The 18,820-nt window shown below is 41.9% G+C and overlaps 1 protein-coding gene across 13 annotated transcripts in view; it reads left to right on the top strand.

The window, feature by feature from the left end:
* Positions 1-18,820, top strand: part of MRTFB (myocardin related transcription factor B) — a 211,080-nt gene that overhangs the window by 124,795 nt on the left and 67,465 nt on the right. The window contains exon 1 of one of the 13 annotated variants that reach the window (XM_070460852.1): positions 10,453-10,877. The exons of 11 other annotated variants lie outside the window; for them this stretch is intronic. In XM_070460852.1, the coding sequence (XP_070316953.1) occupies positions 10,757-10,877 (121 nt within the window). In that variant the 5' untranslated portion in view covers positions 10,453-10,756. Of the gene's footprint in view, positions 1-10,452; positions 10,878-18,820 lie in introns of those variants that run through there. One more of the 13 variants, XM_070460854.1, reaches the window with a different exon arrangement.

An 18,820-nucleotide genomic window follows, 5' to 3' on the forward strand; every position in this document is an offset into this window, starting at 1 on the left:
GTTGCAGCTTTTAAAGAGGTAAAGCTTACTAAAATGGGGCAGGGAGTATCAAGGATGGGAAGAGCATCCAGACATGCTGAGAGAAAGCACAGAGGCGCACCCACTCCCCCAGAGGAGTTCCCTCTGGCTCTTCCAACCAGAACTGTTTATGTGGAGACACTTGCTGTTCATGAATACACTTGATTGTCAAGGATTAAGACCTGTGGAACAGTTTTTACTTTTCTGATTAAAAAAAACGTGAGCTTAAAAAAATTTGTTTATGTGAGAAACCATAGTTTATGTGAGAAAATTAATCCCTCCAGATGTGAGTAGAGTGAGTATTTTCTCGGTTATCCCAAGGATGACATAGCTCATACCATTTTAGACACATAGGAGAGAAGTTAGTTTTGTACAGTGGATGCCTTTGTGCATTAGGGCTTAATTCTCTTGCAGACCTCACTGAGAAAAGCTAGTAGTCTGCATAGGTACTGCCTAGGTTACAGATCTCTCCTCTGCTTCTTACAGACTTTGTAGCTGGACAGATTACTTCACCTCTCCATGCCCCAGTATGAAAAAGACAGTGGTAGGCAGAGTTACTGGGAAGAGTAGACTGAGTGGGGTGTGTGAAGTGCTCGCACCATGTGGAAATGCAGAGCTTCAGTGCACAGTGAATGGCATACAAAACAGGAGCAGCCAGCAGCAGCATCCTTTTTATTCACGGAGGCTGAGTCCTACCATGACAGGTATCATGAGTGTTCAGACATGATTCTTTGGTGGTGTTGAGAGACATCCTGAAAAGCTTCTGAAAGAGATTAACACTGGAGTTAATTCCTGCTCAGGTACGTGTTTCCATAGGCAGATGTCAGAAAGAGAATTTCAGACGGAAAAGCTTGAGCAAAGATAAGGAAAACCCAGAGCCTGTCGGGGTATAAGCAGTTCGATTTAGCTGAAGCATAGGAGCGTGTTCAGGGTTAATAATGCTACTTAGGAAAGTGAGAAACAAAGCGGTGATGGCTTTGAATGCCAGGCTAAGAAGTGGAGGCTGAATTAGGTTGGTAGGGAGAGGCCTGTCAGTTGAGTGACATTCTTTTATTTATCCAAGCAGCATCAATGGAGCAGTCGGTGAGGCAGGCACTGGGACTGTGCAGATGAGTGAGACAGCAAGCATTGGTTTTTAAGTGCATTGTCTGGAGCTAGACCTATGTGAGGTCTAGGCTAAGCCCATTGCTTGTCTTAAAAAAGAAAAAAAAAAACTTTGTTTTTCCAGAAAAGCCAATCGTATAAAATTAGAGATGATTTCATCCTCACTATAGCATATAATCCTAACATCAAGGGTGTTTTAGCTGCCAAAGGAAAACTCGTTTAGGATCTGCCGTTTAGAAAGCAAGAATTGCCTAAATCTGAGGTAGGGCAGGTGTGTTCCTTATGTAGTGGTGGGTGTGTAGCATTGATGGGTGATGCCAGTGCAGTCTCAGTGGACACAGCAGATCGTCAAGGAGAAGTTCCATTCATTGATCACAGTTTTGTAAGTAGGTGGGAGTGAACTAAAATCCTAAAGTGTCTGGTTTCTTCTCTGCTAGAAAAAAAAAGATTGCTTTTTTCCTCAAAGACAGGAGGTGGGATGGAAGTGGTAAGGTGGAGTGGAGCATATGTCTGAAGCCCCTAATATTCATAAATCTAGTAGCCCAAGTTACTTGCTGAGAAAGGTGTAAGGGCAGTTATGTAGCGTGGCCTTGAGGAAAATGGAGATGCTCTGGAACAGTGGCACAGACAATTCAGAGCCAGTAAGAAATAAAGGGAACATCTTGGAGCAGGCGTGAGGGCATGGCATGGTTTTATATTGAATTTGGAGAGTCCTCTTGCTTCCTTAATTCCTCAAGCCCTTCTTGGTGTCATCACCACCTTTTATCATGGCTCCCGAGATGGCAAAATAGGATCCCCATTCAGATTAGGTAGACAAATGCTTCATTCTCACCTCAGGATAATGCTATGGAAGCCAAACCACAGAGAACATGGGTCCGTTCTCCCCATTTGAGTTACATGGTAAAGCAGCGGTTCACAAACTTAAGAAATGTACTGACCCTTTAAGAACAGTTAGTAGATGACTTGATTTTTACTAGTGTAGTGTTGCAGAATTAGGTACAACTATAAAAGAAATATAAACTCCTTGTGCTTCGTAGAACTTAAACAACTACAAAACAAGCACACTTCTGTATGTTACTTATAGAAATCTGCAAAGCTAACAAGATTCAAATCGGTATTAATTTACTGTGACACCTCCATTTTTGCATAAATGTGACTGCTGCTGGACATGTGACTGCGGCGCCCTAGTGCCCTGGCACGTGCTGGGAACCTGCCCTGCCCGCTCCCACGGCAGCTCGCTTCTTCCCCCGCTGCTCTGTTCAGACCACTGCAGGCTTCTCTAGGCCTGACCGTGTCATCACCCCAAGATCCAGCTCTCTTAACTTTTCATTCTTACATGGCAGCACTTGATTCTTTTCTCAGGGTTAACAAAATGAAGGCACGAAATTTTTACATTTTCCACAAAGGACTCATCCAAGAAGCCAACTTGGATTCCTAAAAGTATGTCGTAGGGTTTGTTCTACCCGCTTCTCAGAACCCATGGCTCACGACTTGGCTGTGATTAGTCACCTGGAGTGGGTTTTCGATTTCATTATTCCAGTTAAGTGGAAAAGTATCAGCAGGGTTCGCTCCGTGTATAAAAACCTTTCAAATTTAATCTAATACATGAAATCTCAAGTAGTGGAAGGACACCAGAAGGTATTAAGTGCCAAACCAAGAAATGATGAACTTTATCTGCACCCTGCTACAGCCTCAGAGGGTGGGGCTGGAAAACAGAATGTGGTGTGGTGGTTGCTGGGGTGTGGAGGGGGGGGTGCTGGGGTGTGGGTGTGTCTGTCTGTCTGTCTGTCTCTTTTTGCTGGAGAAACCCCACACTTAGCAGACAGGGAGCCATGGGGGAAACAGACAAAGGAGATCATTCCAAAAGTGTGCCCCAAAAGACTCCACCATTTGGTGAGTGCCTATTGTGCCTGTCCTAGGAATTTTATATGCATTTCCCCCTGATTTTTATAATCACAGAAAACAGCTGCTGCTGTTATCATCGTTAATGCACTTCTATAGATGAGGCAGCCCCAGCACAATGATGTTACCACTTTTCTAAGATCTCGCAGATTTCAACAGCCGAATTTTGCTTAACCCTGAAGTCGTGTTCCTTCCCCAAAACCATCCTGCCTCTAACCTTCATAAAATCGATCTGTGATCTTATCCTCCTCCTGAAATCAAATTACCAATTTTTCTTAATACATGCCTCTGAAAAATCACATGTAAATTTAGTAAAAAGAAAAACCCATAAGCTTTCACTTTTGGTAAAAAAAGAATGTTGGAGTGAGGAAACCAGGATTTAAGGATATGTGTTCACCATCAGAACAACTTGAAAACGCATCATTTCATAGCTGAAACTGCACTTTTTTTAATAAACCACATATCAATATGTGTTTCCCTCAGAGCTGCTGAGAGTCATAAAGACCCTCAAAGTCCTGCTAAATTTACTTGTGATCTAAAAACCATTATCACAGATGGTGAACATTTGTTATTTTCTCATTGAGGGTTTCCTGCACACAGTTCATTCTTATTGTCTTACTGTTTTTTTTTCCCTCAACAAAAAGGAAATACCGGCTTTCCTTCTTGTACATTAAGCATTCTCAACAGGAGTGAAAATGGTTCTTGGAAGATGGGCAAAAAAAAAAGTATTTTTTAGTATATAATGTACAGATAGTGTATAATGTACAGGGGCTTCCCTGATAGCTCAGTTGGTAAAGAATCAACCTGCAATGCAGGAGACCCCAGTTCGATTCCTGGGTCAGGAAGATCCGCTGGAGAAGGGATAGGATACCCACTCCAGTATTCTTGGGCTTCCCTTGTGGCTCAGCTGCTAAAGAATCTGCTTGCAATGTGGGAGACTTGGGTTCAGCCCCTGGGTTGGGAAGATCCCCTGGAGAAGGGAAAAGCTACCCACTCCAGTATTCGGCCTAGAGAATTCCATGGACTGGGTAGGCCATGGGGTCACAAAGAATTGGACACAACTAAGCAATTTTCACTAATGTACAGATATACATAGAGTACATAAATATATACAGTGAATCTGTGGTATTAAAATTTCAAGGAAAAGTGATTAGGAAAAATTATATTTAAAAGAGTCAGGAGCTAAAATGTAGAAAAGATCGAGAAACACTATGGTAATCAGTTTCTTTGTTCCAGGCTCTGACCTCGGCCTCACACTGGTCATAACTGGGTGACGTGCCATCCAGTCTTCACTAGGACTTGATCCTCTTAACTTCTCACTCCTCCCTTCCATCTCTTCTAAACCTTCAAAGCTGTCGTCATTTCATTCTCCCTTATATTCCATAACTCAGAATTTAAGGAAGTCTGCTTTGAAGAAATACAACCTAAGGAAGGCTCTTGGTTGTAAATCTTCAGCCAGTTGTCTGTGTTTGTATGTTTATAAATTAACTCTCAGGCTTAGAAGTAGAGAAAGGATTTGGATGACTTTCTTAAATCTGATAAAGTATATCCTGTGTCTTGATTATCCCTATGAAGGATTTGGACAGGAGACCAAGGCCCCCAGCCTCTGAGATGCAGTCAGAATACTGCCATTGGGTGGTGCCTCTGTCCTGTGAGGACTCGCCTGGAAAGAGTGAGGAAACCCCTTCTCCCCGCCAGTTGCTCTGCCCCACGGGAAGTTCTCTCCCTTCAGCTTTAGCAGATGTTAGTCAGCAAAGTGTTAATGGTACAGTTTCAGTCCGGACAAGCCTGGCCGCATCTTCAGAGAGGTAAAGCAGACGCAGGAGGGAAGTGCCATTTGTGCAGGTCCTGGCTGCATGCTAGAATGGGAGAGTATGATAGGCACAGATGACAAGCCCAGAGATTATTAGGCCGTGTGGCCCTGTTGCAGTGTTCAGTTATGCTACAATACTTAGTCCTTCAAATCACTGATATTCTTTCAAAATCTTATTATCTTGGAAATATCAGAAAAATGTATCCTCATGAACAGTCATTTCTATAATCTCTTTGTATGTGCAGTGGATACAATGTCTGTGGATTTAAACAGTGGTAAAAATGAATGACTTTTAAGATATGTTGCCTGACTTGACAGACAGCACTGTAACTATCCTTGTTTACAAAGAATATTTTAAATTATCAGGTTTATCTACTTGGGCTTAATAATTATGAAATCATTGGATTTACCATTTAGTAATCATCTAAAATGTGGTATTTTATTGTGGGGTTTATAATGTTAAAAAGGAGAAAATTAGGGATCGTATATTCATCTCACTGAAAATACGGCATCTTGAGGGAAAAAAAACTTAGGTGTCATCTGGACTGAAAGTTTTCCTCCCTAAATGGTTCCAACCTGACTGATTACGTCTCCACAAATGTCATGATACTGTGCTTGGACTGTGCAAAAGAAGCCCCAGAATGCCCGCATTTGATTCAGTGAATGGCCCCCTGCGTACCTGTTGCAAAGCACCAGGAGGTGGAAGACAAAAAGACAAGAGCATTCTCCTCAATCCCGGGGCCCAGAATGCTGCAGGAGAAGTACACACAGTCTTTAGCAGTCTCCTTGCATTCTGCTGCTAATGACTTTACTCATTACTTCTGAACGTGATTTACGTTGGTGGAACATTAACACCCTCAGGATTTTCCTTACTGAAGCCCAGCATCATCACACTGATGGTCCTTTTCATCAGCAGTTTTATAAGCGTATGTTGACTCTGCCAAGGTTTTGTGTAGGTCCCTTGAGTCACGTTTGTTTCTGTTCTGATTCCCGGAAGCCTTTCTTGGATTGTTCTAGTCTCAAGCCATACAGCTTTTCTCACGCTTATTAAATATCTATGCTTGGGGTAGTGGGAAAATTGACTTGATTTATGGTACTCTCTTTCATACTAAAACAACTCTTTTGAGTATAGACACAAACACTGTGGAAGCAGATTTATCATAGCCAAAGTGAATTAAGTCACTTACCATTTGAAGTTAAATGCCGCTTGTGACAACAAAGCCAAGTGCCACATGCTGGTGATGTAGCACATTTAGTAAAGAACAAGGCAGATGTATTGGAAAGCAGTCCACGTGACAACTGTGGGCTCTTCTTACCAGGCGGGAAAGCAAGACTCCTTCCTCTCACCAGCCCTGATTCAATTGGAAAGACATTATGTGGGGCTGAGCAAGGCAGCTGCCCTGTGGGAGTGGGGGCAGAGGTCCAGTGCAGGGCTTCAGAGTCTGTGGGCGGGAAGACATGCCTAGGGTTTGGCCACAGCTGTGAGAGTAACGGGATGAATGGGTATCCATGAGTGGGGTGGCAGAGACCCATGGGACAAGATTCTCACTACGGGAGGAGGACCCTACAAATACAGAAAGAAACTGAGCATGACCTGGTGGGGTTGGATTGGAAGCAGAGGTGTTGGGGTGAACTCATGGTTTTCAACATATATAAATAAATATAGGTGTGCATCCTTAAATATAGGTCTATATTTACATCTGTTAATCGTGAGACACATAAATACATTTGTGCTTACACACAGAGATACACATAAACTCAGACACATATCTTACGTCTGACTCAGAAAAGGCCTGGGAATAGTGACAACCAAATAGCATTGAGCACATCCAGAATTCACACCTTGGTTTCTCAACGGAGCACGAAAAGTAAAAGGTGAGCTTGGAACGTCTTAATGCCAAAAAGTAAGAAAGTGCTCAAAGAACAATGAGAACAGAACAGTAAGAAACTGAAGCCAGCTCAAGGGGATTCCCATGGGCCAAATCTGAAATTATTTGAGCATCAAAACAAGGAATGATTAGAACATTTTATAACCCATTGAATGAAATTTGAATGGCCGAGTCCTTACTGTTATAAATAGATAACAAACTGAATAAAGAGAGTTTTTTCTTACAATAGGATGTACCACTAATAAATATAGAAGGAATGATAGAATTTTCAAAACCAGTCATGCTAGTAATAAATAACTCAGCCCCATGAAATAATTAATTACCAAGAGAAAAATTAATTTTGCAGTGAAGAAAGCTGGCCAGTGCCATTTTAACATCTCAGTCAAGATAAACACCATCAGCTATGAGAGAAACTGAATTTGTCCCCTACCACCTGAAGGGATGGAAAGAACACACTGCTTCTATGGTATTCCTGCCAAAAACACTGCTATGACTTGTATCTAATCTTGAAGACACATCAAAAGAACTGAGAGTAACTCTACCAAGTAACCACCCTGTAATCTTCAGGAGTCAAGGAAAGAAACATCAAGAAAGCCTGAAGAACTGTTCAAGATGAAAGAAAACTAAAGAGACTCAAACTCTGTGCCATATGTGGTCCTGGTTTGGGTGTTTGGGTCCTTCTACTACAAAGGATGTCCTGACAACTGACAGAATGTGAATGGAGTCTGTAAGGTGGCAGTGATACGTCAGCATTAATTTCCTGATATTGATGGTTGTATTGTGGTTCCATTGGAGAATTAGCCTTGTTTGTAGGAATTACAAACCAGAGCACATAGGGTAAAGAGGTATTGTGTCAGAGCTTCCTCGCAGATGGTTTGTGGAAATAGGGCTCTTTGAGTTTGAAATTATTTCAGATTTTTTTAAATAGCAAAATAAATGTCCTTTCAGGCCTATTCACCACTAGAGAAATTATTACTCCCTTTCAAAACTACAGAGGCAAGACTTTTAATACAAATCTACAGCCAGAAAATATTTCCTTATTCTGAGATCTTTTATATTTATCAGATAAAAAATAATAAGCTTGAAGAGGATCCTTAAGAGAAGACTTAAGGATCTTTTCTGCTTTAACATACTAAATACACACACAAACATGGCCAATAAAGAATTTTTAAATGGCTGATGGAGCTTTGAATCTACTCAGGCTTCTAAACCTGGGGCCAAAAGAACAGTTGAGTACAATTTTAAAAGTAGCATCCCTGAAAAAGAGAGTGTTGGGGTTTATTGTTTTTGTTGTTCCTTTGGCAAAGCAGTTAAGAATGTGGACCCTGCAAAGCTGCCTATTTGGAACCGTGGCCACCACTTATAGGATATGTGATTCTAACAAAATATTTGATTTTTCTAGGCTTCAGTTTTCACATCTGTAAATCAGGATGGATGTATATGCATGCGCGTTCAGTCATATCTGACTCTTTGCAACCCCATGGACTATATAGCCCACCAGGCTCCTCTGTCCATGGGATTCTCCAGGCAGGAGTACTGGAGTGGGTTGCCGTTTCCTTCTCCAGGGGATCTTCCTGAACTAGGGCTCGAATTCGTGTCTCCTGCATTGGCAGGCAGGTTCTTTACCACTGAGCCACCTGGAAAGCCTGTAAATTAGGATACCAACATTGAAATCACAGGTCTGTCAACAGAATGAATGAGATAATATATGATGAGCACTTATACTGTGGCTCATTTTAAGCACTAAACAAAGTTGCCTGCTGTTGTTATTTCAGGAGAAGTTAAATTGATTCATCAAAGCACTCTAGTACGATTATGTTGCCTTCCTTCTCCCTTACCAGGAGTAGAATTACTCAAAGGCAATAACCAGTATTGGTCTCTGCTGTTAAACCTATCCCAAGATCAAACTAAAGCCTAGAAACGGAGCATGTTTTAGAAGACAGCAGGCACTGCGGTGCCAGTGTTGGTTGAATTTCAGATTTGCTGCTTACAAGCTTACAAGACTCTGGTCTTGATCTATAAAATGTCTAGAATGTACAAATAATGATAGTTATCACAAAGGACTATTGGGGGTTAAATGAGATAATCTTTGCAAAACCGTCTTTGGACTGGCCCAAAGAATGTCTGCAAAAAAAATGTGTGTGTGTGTGTGTTTTTCTTACTCCTTTAAAGGTGTAGGAACAGTTAATTTAGAAGAATGGAGGCCTTAGCATCAGAAATAGTAGCAGAGCATTTGAGGGCATTTTTGAGAAGTGTGTTAATAAGTTCATCCCTGTTTGTTCCTACCAACAATGGGCTTAAATTGCCTCAGAAGGAACTTCAGTTGACAAGAAGCATGCCATGTGTTGTGTAATCCCATTCTCGAGAGACGCTGAAGAAGGATAGATAGCTATCTTTCTAGAACAGCACGGATTTAGGGCACGCAAGCCTTGGAACCAGGGACAAAGGAAAGAATCTTGATCCAGTCCCCATCTTTGTTAAATGAGGAAGAGGATATTGATTTTTCCAGGCTGTAAAAATGTAAGCCTTTCTTTTTGCCAGAAAGGGGTCATGTCACATGCACAAAGTGTATGTGTGTGGTTTCTTTTAAAGAAAAGATGTGCTTCCTTTAAAGAGCATGCAGTTGTTCATCTAGAAATTAGTGATTCTTGGTCACTGATCTAGGACTTCTTCAGAACTCTGAGTTTTACCAGAAGAGCTCTGAATATGATCTTCTGCTTTCATTCATTCACTCAGTCATGCAACAAGTATTTGTTGAGAACTCCCGCCTCCTGTTCCAGGCACTCTGTTAGATGTTGATTACTTCAAAAGTGAGCAAAACAAAAGCAGACTGCTCCTGGAAGAGGACTCAGTCTCCTGCTCTTAAAACTTCTAATGGGTTTTATGGCGGCTCTTTTCATAGGAGCTGACTTCAGACCGTGAAAGTGAGATTCTTTTGGCTCCAGCTCTGGATAGATAGGTGTTTGGTGTGTAAAAGCAGGCATTTCTACTTTGCCTGGAGTTGCCTTACCTGCAGGTTTCCTTCAGGCAGCATCCCTGTGTCTAGTGGAAGCCAGTGACCCCGGGGAGAGGTACTCATTGTTGATAGCTCGTGTGAAATTAAACTTGGCTGGTCGCTGGTGGAATATGTTATGAACTAGAAGCTCTCCGTGTCTGCCGTCAATACAGGGGAGGAGATTTTTCCTTCCCACAATCATGGCGATGTTAACTCTCTCAGCCGACTAGTGGCACAAAGGAAAACTGCCGCCTGGGTCTGCATTGGCGAAGGCAGAAAGCTGCAGTTACGGGCATTTCCCTGTGACAGGGAGAGCCGGGAGAGCTGGGTGTGGAAAAGCACCCCAGAGAGCAGTTGGTGGTGACATGCCTCTGTTTTAATCCAGATATGCTAGGAGCATGTTTATTCACTGTGGTGCCTCTGCTGTGATAAGACCCTCTTTCTTCGGATGCCCTAGACCACCGTTTGTTTAGCTGGAGAACTTAATGAGTAATGGATGTGCTTGGCTGGCTGATAGAAAGTATTTCCACAGCCTGCGGCTGTGTTTATAGAGAGCCGGAGAGAGACCACAGGCAGCAATTTGTCTTCTTAGGTATCAGCAAAGTCTTCTCTTTTAACAACTAGGGGATTTATTTTTAACTGCTTGAGTCAGTGTTTGTCAGATGATGCAGACCATCAAACTGCAGATTGAAGTCCCGGGTGCGGGGGAGGCTGGAATAGCAAGGGAAAGGGGGCTGGCTGAGAAAAGGGGTGGGATTTCAGCATCGTGCCTCCGTGGCTCTGCCTCCCAACGTGGGAGAGAGTTTCGGGCTTCCAGCAGCAGGAGTGGATATGCAGGTCAAGCTGGGAACGAAAGGGTAACGGTTGCCTTCAGCTGCTTAAAGATATAACTGCCCAGGGATCGGGGTATTGTGAGGAGGTGGCCGGCGGCAGGCACCCGGCCGGGACCAGAGGATTCCCAGTGCCGGCCTCTGCTGGTCGGCAGATTGAGCGTTTCCTCTGCTGGATGCTGCCTGTCTCCAGGAGCCTCTCACCATGATCGATAGCTCCAAGAAGCAGCAACAGGGCTTCCCGGAGATTTTAACTGCTGGCGATTTCGAGCCACTCAAAGAAAAGGAATGCCTTGAAGGGAGCCACCAGAAAAGTCTCAAGGAAGGTCAGTCTGTCTGTGGACCCGGGCAAAACGGCCACGTTACCCTCCTGTGAACCGGGCTGAGCGCGCGTGTCTCCTTCCCACGCGTGTGTCTGCCTTCCGTCTGCTCATGTACCTTACACGCTCTGAGTTCTTTGAAATGAAGGCGTAATGCTGTTCTCGGTAGCTCTTTCTGAAGATTCATTAACTGATGGAACTCTAGGGATTTGGCAATAATACAGTAAGGGGACTTAAGAAGCCAGTCCTCATTTCAGTAAGATGCTTCCAGGTTCATTTTGTCTATTTTCTCATGTTCTCCCATTTTTCTGTGCCCCTCACCCCCACTTTAGGAGAGGCCATTTCCTTTTCAGTCTTACTCAGAACCCTGCTCCTTTTAGGTTGATAAAACAGATAATTCCAGGAAAATGGTTTTGTTTTTTTTTTTCCAATTAACATGTGTATGACTTTTATTGTTTAAAACCAGGAAAGTAGCTAGCTCTTTCTTAGTTTTATCTTTAAATGATTGGTTTATTTGGTTATCATGCACATTGCATCCTTTTTTTTTTCTTTTTTTAAAGCACATTGCGTAGTCTTGTGTTTTTTTAACAAAGCATAGAATACGCTTATGAATGCTGTCAGTTATCGTTAGCGGCCACTGCACAGGTACCTCCCTGATTACGAAAATGTCCAAAGGTCTGGCCCTACCGTCCCGTGTCCCAGCACACCAGTGGGCAAGACCAGTGCCACTGTGCTTTACCGTTCGCAGCTGGAGACCGAGGGCCACGGAGTAAGAGATTCAGAATCTTCTGCGAATAAGTTTTTCCTAAATCTGAGATTTGAAAATCACCCCCCCCATGCTTGTTTAATTTAAAATTTGTTTCTAGTAATCTTCAGGAGGGAGAAAACCCCACGCTAACCCCTCTGCATTTTATCTGCCTTCAGCTCCTGCCGTCAGCCACCCTCGCCTCTGCGCTGGCTCTTCCCCACCTTCCGGAGACCCAAACAGTCACTGTAGTTCTCTCCCAGCTGCAGTCTGAGCTTCTTTCAAAATGACATTCCGCCTTCTTTTTTTCATACATTTAGAATATGAGAATATGATGATAGATTGTTGCGTATTTAAAAGATAATAAGAAACAGTGGTTGTTTCTTATTGGAGTTGAACTTCTTTTGGGTACTGGTAGAAAAAAAAATCTAGATGGAAATAGACGACACACAATGAAGTATAAATAGCTGTTGCCAGGAACCAGACAATGGGCTTGCCTCTGCTCCTGGCTGGAAATCGTCTTGTAGATTTCTCATAAAATCGATACCAGAGGAGTTTTTAGGACGTGTTCTAGTGTCTCACTGAGGGGAACCTACATTTTTAAAATCATTAACTTAAAAAAGGGATTATTTATGTATCGTATAAGACAAGTTCTAGTGTTAAGCTCCTATTAGCACCATACATTTTTAACTGTTTTTATACTACTTGAAAAACTGGGAAAGTAGAGGAAAATGGAATTGGAGAAATAAAAAGATGTCACAATAGCAGGATGATAAGAGCATAGAGAGAAAGAATTAAAAATATAAAAACAGGGTAGGAGAATTATCAACAGGAACAACAAAATTGCCTTAAGATGTACCAATTCTTTCCCTAACCACTGTGACCTGCTTTGAATTTATATAAATTTATACATGTACCACAGTATAATGTCACAGAGGGAGAGCATGGATCCTAAAGTGAGGTATACTTGGGAGCAAATCCCATTTTCTAGCTCTGTGACCCTGGACAAGTCCACTGCTCTGAGCCTTAGTTTCCACCTTTGTACAGTGAAGATAAACAATACCTACTTGGTAGTGTCTTTATGAGATGCCCAGTTTAACACCAGTGTAACCATCCCTCTTCTTATTTTTTAACCCTTTTGTTGCCTTTCCCTTCTGTTTAAAATTTAATTTTTAAAATCCTGTATATACTGACAAAGCAGAGAAGTGTTTGTATCTATTGTTGTTCAGTCACCCCGTTACATCCAAGTCTTTGCGACCCCATGGACTGCAGCACACCAGTCTGTTACTTTCATGTAAATTCATCGGTTTAAATAGGTATATGGGAAGAGAACTTCCATGGTTTTAAACACTCCACAGAAGTGATTGGATGATAAAATGAATCTGTCTCACCACAGCTGCACTGACTATGCTTTGCTTTCTATCTTAACAGACTGTATTTCTGCTTATTTTTTGCTAGAGATAGGGCGGAGGGCAAAAATAACAGCCAAACAAAAAAAATTAGATATCAGAGGTGATCTGTTACCTCAAAGGTAGTGATACCAAAAGTGGATTAGACCTGAATTTAAGTAGAACAGAAAAAACTAGGAGGAATTATGCAGAAAGCTTCTGCTTACTTGGCTTTGTATGAAAATGGCTAGATTCCTATGCAGGCTTGAACCCCTGGAATTCAATGTGTCACAGTCACTGTCTGCAGATGAGCACCACCAGTCAGCTTGTCAGACTGGGCGACAGGCCGCTGCTGAGTTTCGTCTGCTTCTAGGTCCTGGGTCATGGGGCAGTTTTATGCATCCATGAAAGTTGACTGATGTGGCAGCAGTGTTCAAACACTAAAATGTCCTGGAGGCTAATCAGGTCCAATGCCCTCTTGTCAAAAGACAAATTTTGGGCCATCAGTCATGTCTATGGTTTATGCCTCATGTTGAGGGATACTAATTTGAAATATTTATTATCTTTTGCATGAACCGTATTTGCTATTCATGTTCATTTTTGGCAAAGTTGGGTTTTCTATTTGTTTGAAAGAACAACCTCTGGGATTTTTTTAAATGCCTGAATCAGAAGTTTTCAGGTAACGAAGAAAGGATAGATTTTGATCCATTCAGTTCTAATCATCTAGCTGCAGCTGGGTGACAGTGTCTGCTGCAAGGGGTGGGCAGTCTGCTTCTCAAGCAGTTGCTCTAGCTCCTAATTATTGGGGGACAGATTAGAATTCCTGTTGTTGACAGTGCTAATTAGCTGAAATTATTATTAGGGGGAAAGCAGGTAATCATGGGTTTCAAAGTTTATGTGACACATTAACAAGAAAATTTAGTAATACCTGTTGAAACTTCATGAGAAAAATGTTCCAAGTGTCAACTGCCTGTGAATAGTTGTCACCACATATCAGAGAATTGTTTGGATTATAAAGCACATCTCCTCACAGTTTTGTTAATCCTTATATAAACTTTTTTGATAAATACCTACCTATGGGTATAGTTGGAGAATCTAATTATTTTCTGCTTTAGGTGAGAAACAGCAAGAAATATCATAAATTCTGATCAGATTCAAAATAGGACATTTTCCTTAGACTAGTTTCTCTTCTCAAAGCAGCAATAAAGGAATATCAACTTTTGATATATCCATGAAAGGTTCAGAACATTTTCTAATAGTGCTCAACGTAGATGAGATTTAATTTAATTTCTGGTTCTAACAACTAAAGGATGTTACAAATCACTGACTTGACAACTTACAAATTAAAAATCACAAAACTTTAGGGAAAGTCAAAAAAATTGAGATGATTTAATTCAGATAAGTGGCTTAATATGAAGCATTATCAAGATAATGAATCATAATGTCAGTGCTCCCAGCTAGTGATATCCCATATATATCAAAGATAAAATGGTATTAAATTAATTGAAAGAGGAAAAATTGATGTTCAATATACAGAGCTTTCTAATGGTGAAAATAAAATAACCAAAAAAAGAAAACTGGCTTGTATATTTGACTAAACTACATGCTCCAACAAACAGCCCCCAAACTCAATATTTTAACTAATGAAAGTGCATTTTTTGCTTAAAACTACTCCCAGGCGGGTTAGGCAGCTCTCCTAGTCAGTGGTCCTCTAAGAAGTGACTCAGGGATCTGGACTGCTTTCATTGTGTGGCTCAACTGTGGATGTTGAGGGGAGGAGTTGTAGATTTAGAGAACCACATTCCCAGTCCCGTCACAGACTGGGAATAGCAGTTGGGATAAAATATGTGAAAGTTTGTGGAAGATTGCATCGTAGATAGTAAAGTGGATTAACACAGTGCACTGGGACATGGCTATAGGAGATCTGTGTGTGGAAAACAAGAAGCACACTTGAGACATTCTGAGTAGTTCAGCCTAGGAAAAACAGATAAATAAATACCTTTATCAAAGCACCAGAACTTTTCTGAGTGACAGGAGCTATACATACTGTACCTGCACTGTACATTAGCCTCATTTAAATTTAAAATAATTAAAAATGAAGTAAAATCGTTATCCACATTTTAACCGCTCGGTTGCCTCATGTGGTTAAGAACCATGCAGCTTATAATCCATTTCCATCACCACTGGAAATTCTGTTGGGAAACTGTTCATCCCAGCTTTGCAGGCCCAGAGTGTCTTAAAACCCAATCCCTGTGCCATTTCCTAAAGAAAGTCAGCTGAACCTGTCACCTAAAATTAATTTCTTCTCTATCATATCCTCCCAGTGACTTGCTCTGCATCTGTTTATGGCATGTCACCTTTTGCTACTGTGACAGGTGTCTGTACTGTCTTCACTGTTAGACCATACTGTTTCTTAGAGATAGTGTCGTTGTTTGAATAATTTTTATACCTCACCTCTAGTGTCCTGCCTCTCACAGATATATTACTATTACGCATTAAGTATTTGGAGAATATTATATCCCTCCCTGCCTTCTTAAGCAATATAATCATTTGAATTATTACATTCAGATATAATTTAAAATTCAGTTATGAATTAACAGCTACCCCGGAACATAAGGCATTGGGGCCTTAAGTCATTGGTGAGATGTATAAAACCATTTGCCTACGCAGAGAATGATCTCTGGATCATTGCTAGATTCATCGAATCGTGATTTATTATTTGATCTTTGTCATCTGCCACATTCTGCCTTTTTGATTCACTGGTTGTAATCTTGAAAAGTAAGCAACAAATAAAAGGTAATAGTGGAATCCTGATTCTGTTGTTAATGCAACTAAAATTTATTGTCGTACTAGGAGGAGCGGACAAATAGGAAGTGAAATAGAGAATGCTAGCTAGCCGCCTTCTAGAAATAAAGCACATGAACTTTGCAACATCTATTTTTGCTTCTTGGGGAATTTCTTCTTTCTTCATTTTCTGCCAGTGTTCTACATAATTAAAAGTGTTGTACAAGTGAGATATCACTAAATTAATTTTTTAAAATAAATTTGAAGTGTAAGATATGGTTCTTAAATTCAAATAACATACAGGTATGGAGGGAAAAAGATTCCTCTTCCCAGATGTAATTCAGTGTCTTTTAAAAATGGGTATATGCTACCTGTGAGATAAAATTATATAATTTAACTTTTTATTAAAAATCATTTTATTTAGCAGAAATTTGGGTGCTTCTTCATAGCATCATGCCAGAGGTTATAAACCTCTATAAGCTATGACGTTCAAGGAGCTTAGAGCCTGGAAGGCAGGAAACTGAGTGATAACCTAGAAGTTAAAATACACACACACACAGACACACACACACACACAGACACACACACACACACACACACACACACACACACACACGAGACAGCAGAAGAAACCTCTGTGTGCTTAGGTCCGAACGAGTGAAGGTCGAAGGCTCTGAGTGCAGGCGTCTCTCTTGTGCTTTGGGCCTTCACTTATCAACATTCCTGAGGCTCATTTCCTCCAGGGTCTCCTGTCTCGGTCAGCAGCACCCCTGTCCCCCCATCAGCTTACGGCGGGAACCTGAATAGGAGCGATCCCCAACACCTTCCTTGACCTCCTCCTCACAGCCTGTCACCAGATCTGGTTGCTGAATCTGTCAGTCCTACCTCAAAGATACTTCGTTTGTCAACAGCTGTGTTTCACCGCAGCCCCCACCCTTGTCCAGGTCCCTTTCCTCAAACAGAATCTTAACAGGAATCTTTCCTCAAGTAGAGAGAGAGGCGCCCCATTGACCTCCGCCCGCACTCCGGTCCCTTCAGCACGTGGAGCCCTGCCTGTCTTACTTCTCGCTCCCCCACAGCTATTGTCTCCCAGAAGCCCTCTCCCAGCCTACCCCACCGCATTGGCCTGAACAACTGCAGCTCGTCCTTTGGCCTGCACCATCTTGTGCAGTCGCTGTGATACTAGGATCACACGCAACTTGTGACAGTTCTCTGTTCTCCTTCTGTTTTTGTGGGCAAATTGGTGTGTGTGTGTATGTAGGCAGGTAGGTATACCCTTGAACAGCGTGGGAGTTAGGAAAGGTGACCCCCGCCCCCGCTGCACGCAGTCAAAAATGGGAGTACTGCTATCTCTGCCTCAGAAACAATGGAGCTGATAAATGAGTCAACCAAGGGCAGGAACTGAAACAGTTTACGCAGAGGCAGGACTCAACCCCTGATTCTTTTGATTCCACATATCGTGATCTCTGATTGAACGCAGACACTCCCCCCTCCACCACTTAGTTAACTAAAGATCTGTAAAATTAAAATACAAGTACTGTATTTATTGGGAAAAAAAATCACACATAAAGGGACCTGTACAGTCCAAACCCATGTTGTCCAAGCATTGTTCAGCTGTGTGTGATGTTTGTGTGTGTCCCATTCCTGAATCCACAAAATGGGAATAAAAACCAATATTGAGCCAGGATCAAGAGAGTAGCATGTGCTTACTATTCTGGAAAAAACTGGAGGTAAGTAACGTCCTACTGTTTTCCTGTTTTGTTGTTAATTGTCTTTTTATTCAGAGAGGCTGCCTAAGGAGTTTACACTAAGACATTTCAGAATCTTTTGTACAGTGTACATTTTCCCATTTGAGAGGGATTAGGAAGGAGCTCTCAGCTGTCAGCAGCTCTGCCTAGAGCTGCACACTGAGAGTCTAATGTAGCAGGGAGACAGAATCTTCGATTACCCCGAAAATAAGAAAAATAAACATTATTTTCTTTTGGAACCATGGAGGGTTAAGAATCTTATCTAGTCATATAATGGGTGCAGAATGAGCGTGATCCTACAGGTTAAAAATTGTCTGGAAAATCAAGTTTTTTTAAGCCTCTTTACAGTGCTGGTGGTAACCAGTTAAGCAGATGATTTTACTTTGGAAGTGCCTGTTATTTGTGGTAATCTTCCATTTCCCACTGTGTCCTTTAATTTCCACTTTTTTAACCAAGTGAGATTTCTTTAAATGCACGTAGGTACATGTGATATCTTTCTGTATGTCTGCCACAGGCTAATGTTGTCCCTGCCATTCTGTACCAGGTCCCCTGCCTTGACATCCTGTTGTCATAGCATGAGAAGCATGCTTTAAATTCATTCCAACTTTTGACAAAAAGGAGAGGGGAATTTGTGTGAAGGTATGATCAGTTTAAAGAAACATGCCCCATTTTTAGCAGCCTGTTTCCATGGAAACAGAAGCAGCAGCCAACCACAGAGTTATCAAAGTGCCTGTAAATTTCCAAGGCTGAGTGTTGAAAACATTGTCTTCCTGACCTCATGCTGCAGATTAATGCAGGAAACCTATAGTGCGTCAGCCTGGACTGCTTGCATTTTTAGTTTTTACTTCATTTTTGCTCTTTCGTTTCTAATAGAGAGTAAATGCTGCATTCTTGACTGTGACCTCCCTACCAGCAAAGGGTAGTAGTTTAGAATGTCACAGTTTGTACCACCTGCCTCTTCTCCCACACCCCTCACGCCCAGTGGACTTCGTAAGGGTGCAGTAGACTTTCTGGATGAAAGGCTGTATTTCTATCTGAGGCACTCTAAGGCTAACTTTCTTTTTTATTTATTTGTTTGTTTTGGCTGCACTAGGTCTTCCTTGCCGTGCGTGGGCTTTCTTCAGTTGCAGTCAAGCGCAGGCTACTCTCTAGTTGCAGTGTGCAGGCTTCTCATTGCAGTGGCTTCTCTTGCAGAGCATGGGCTCCAGGGGGCACAGGCTCAGTAGCTGCAGCTCACTGGGTCAGTGTTCGTGGCTCGCTCTGTGGGGCACAGGCTCAGCAGTT

The sequence above is a fragment of the Odocoileus virginianus genome, chromosome 33 (assembly GCF_023699985.2).
Source record: "Odocoileus virginianus isolate 20LAN1187 ecotype Illinois chromosome 33, Ovbor_1.2, whole genome shotgun sequence".
NCBI lineage: Eukaryota > Metazoa > Chordata > Mammalia > Artiodactyla > Cervidae > Odocoileus > Odocoileus virginianus.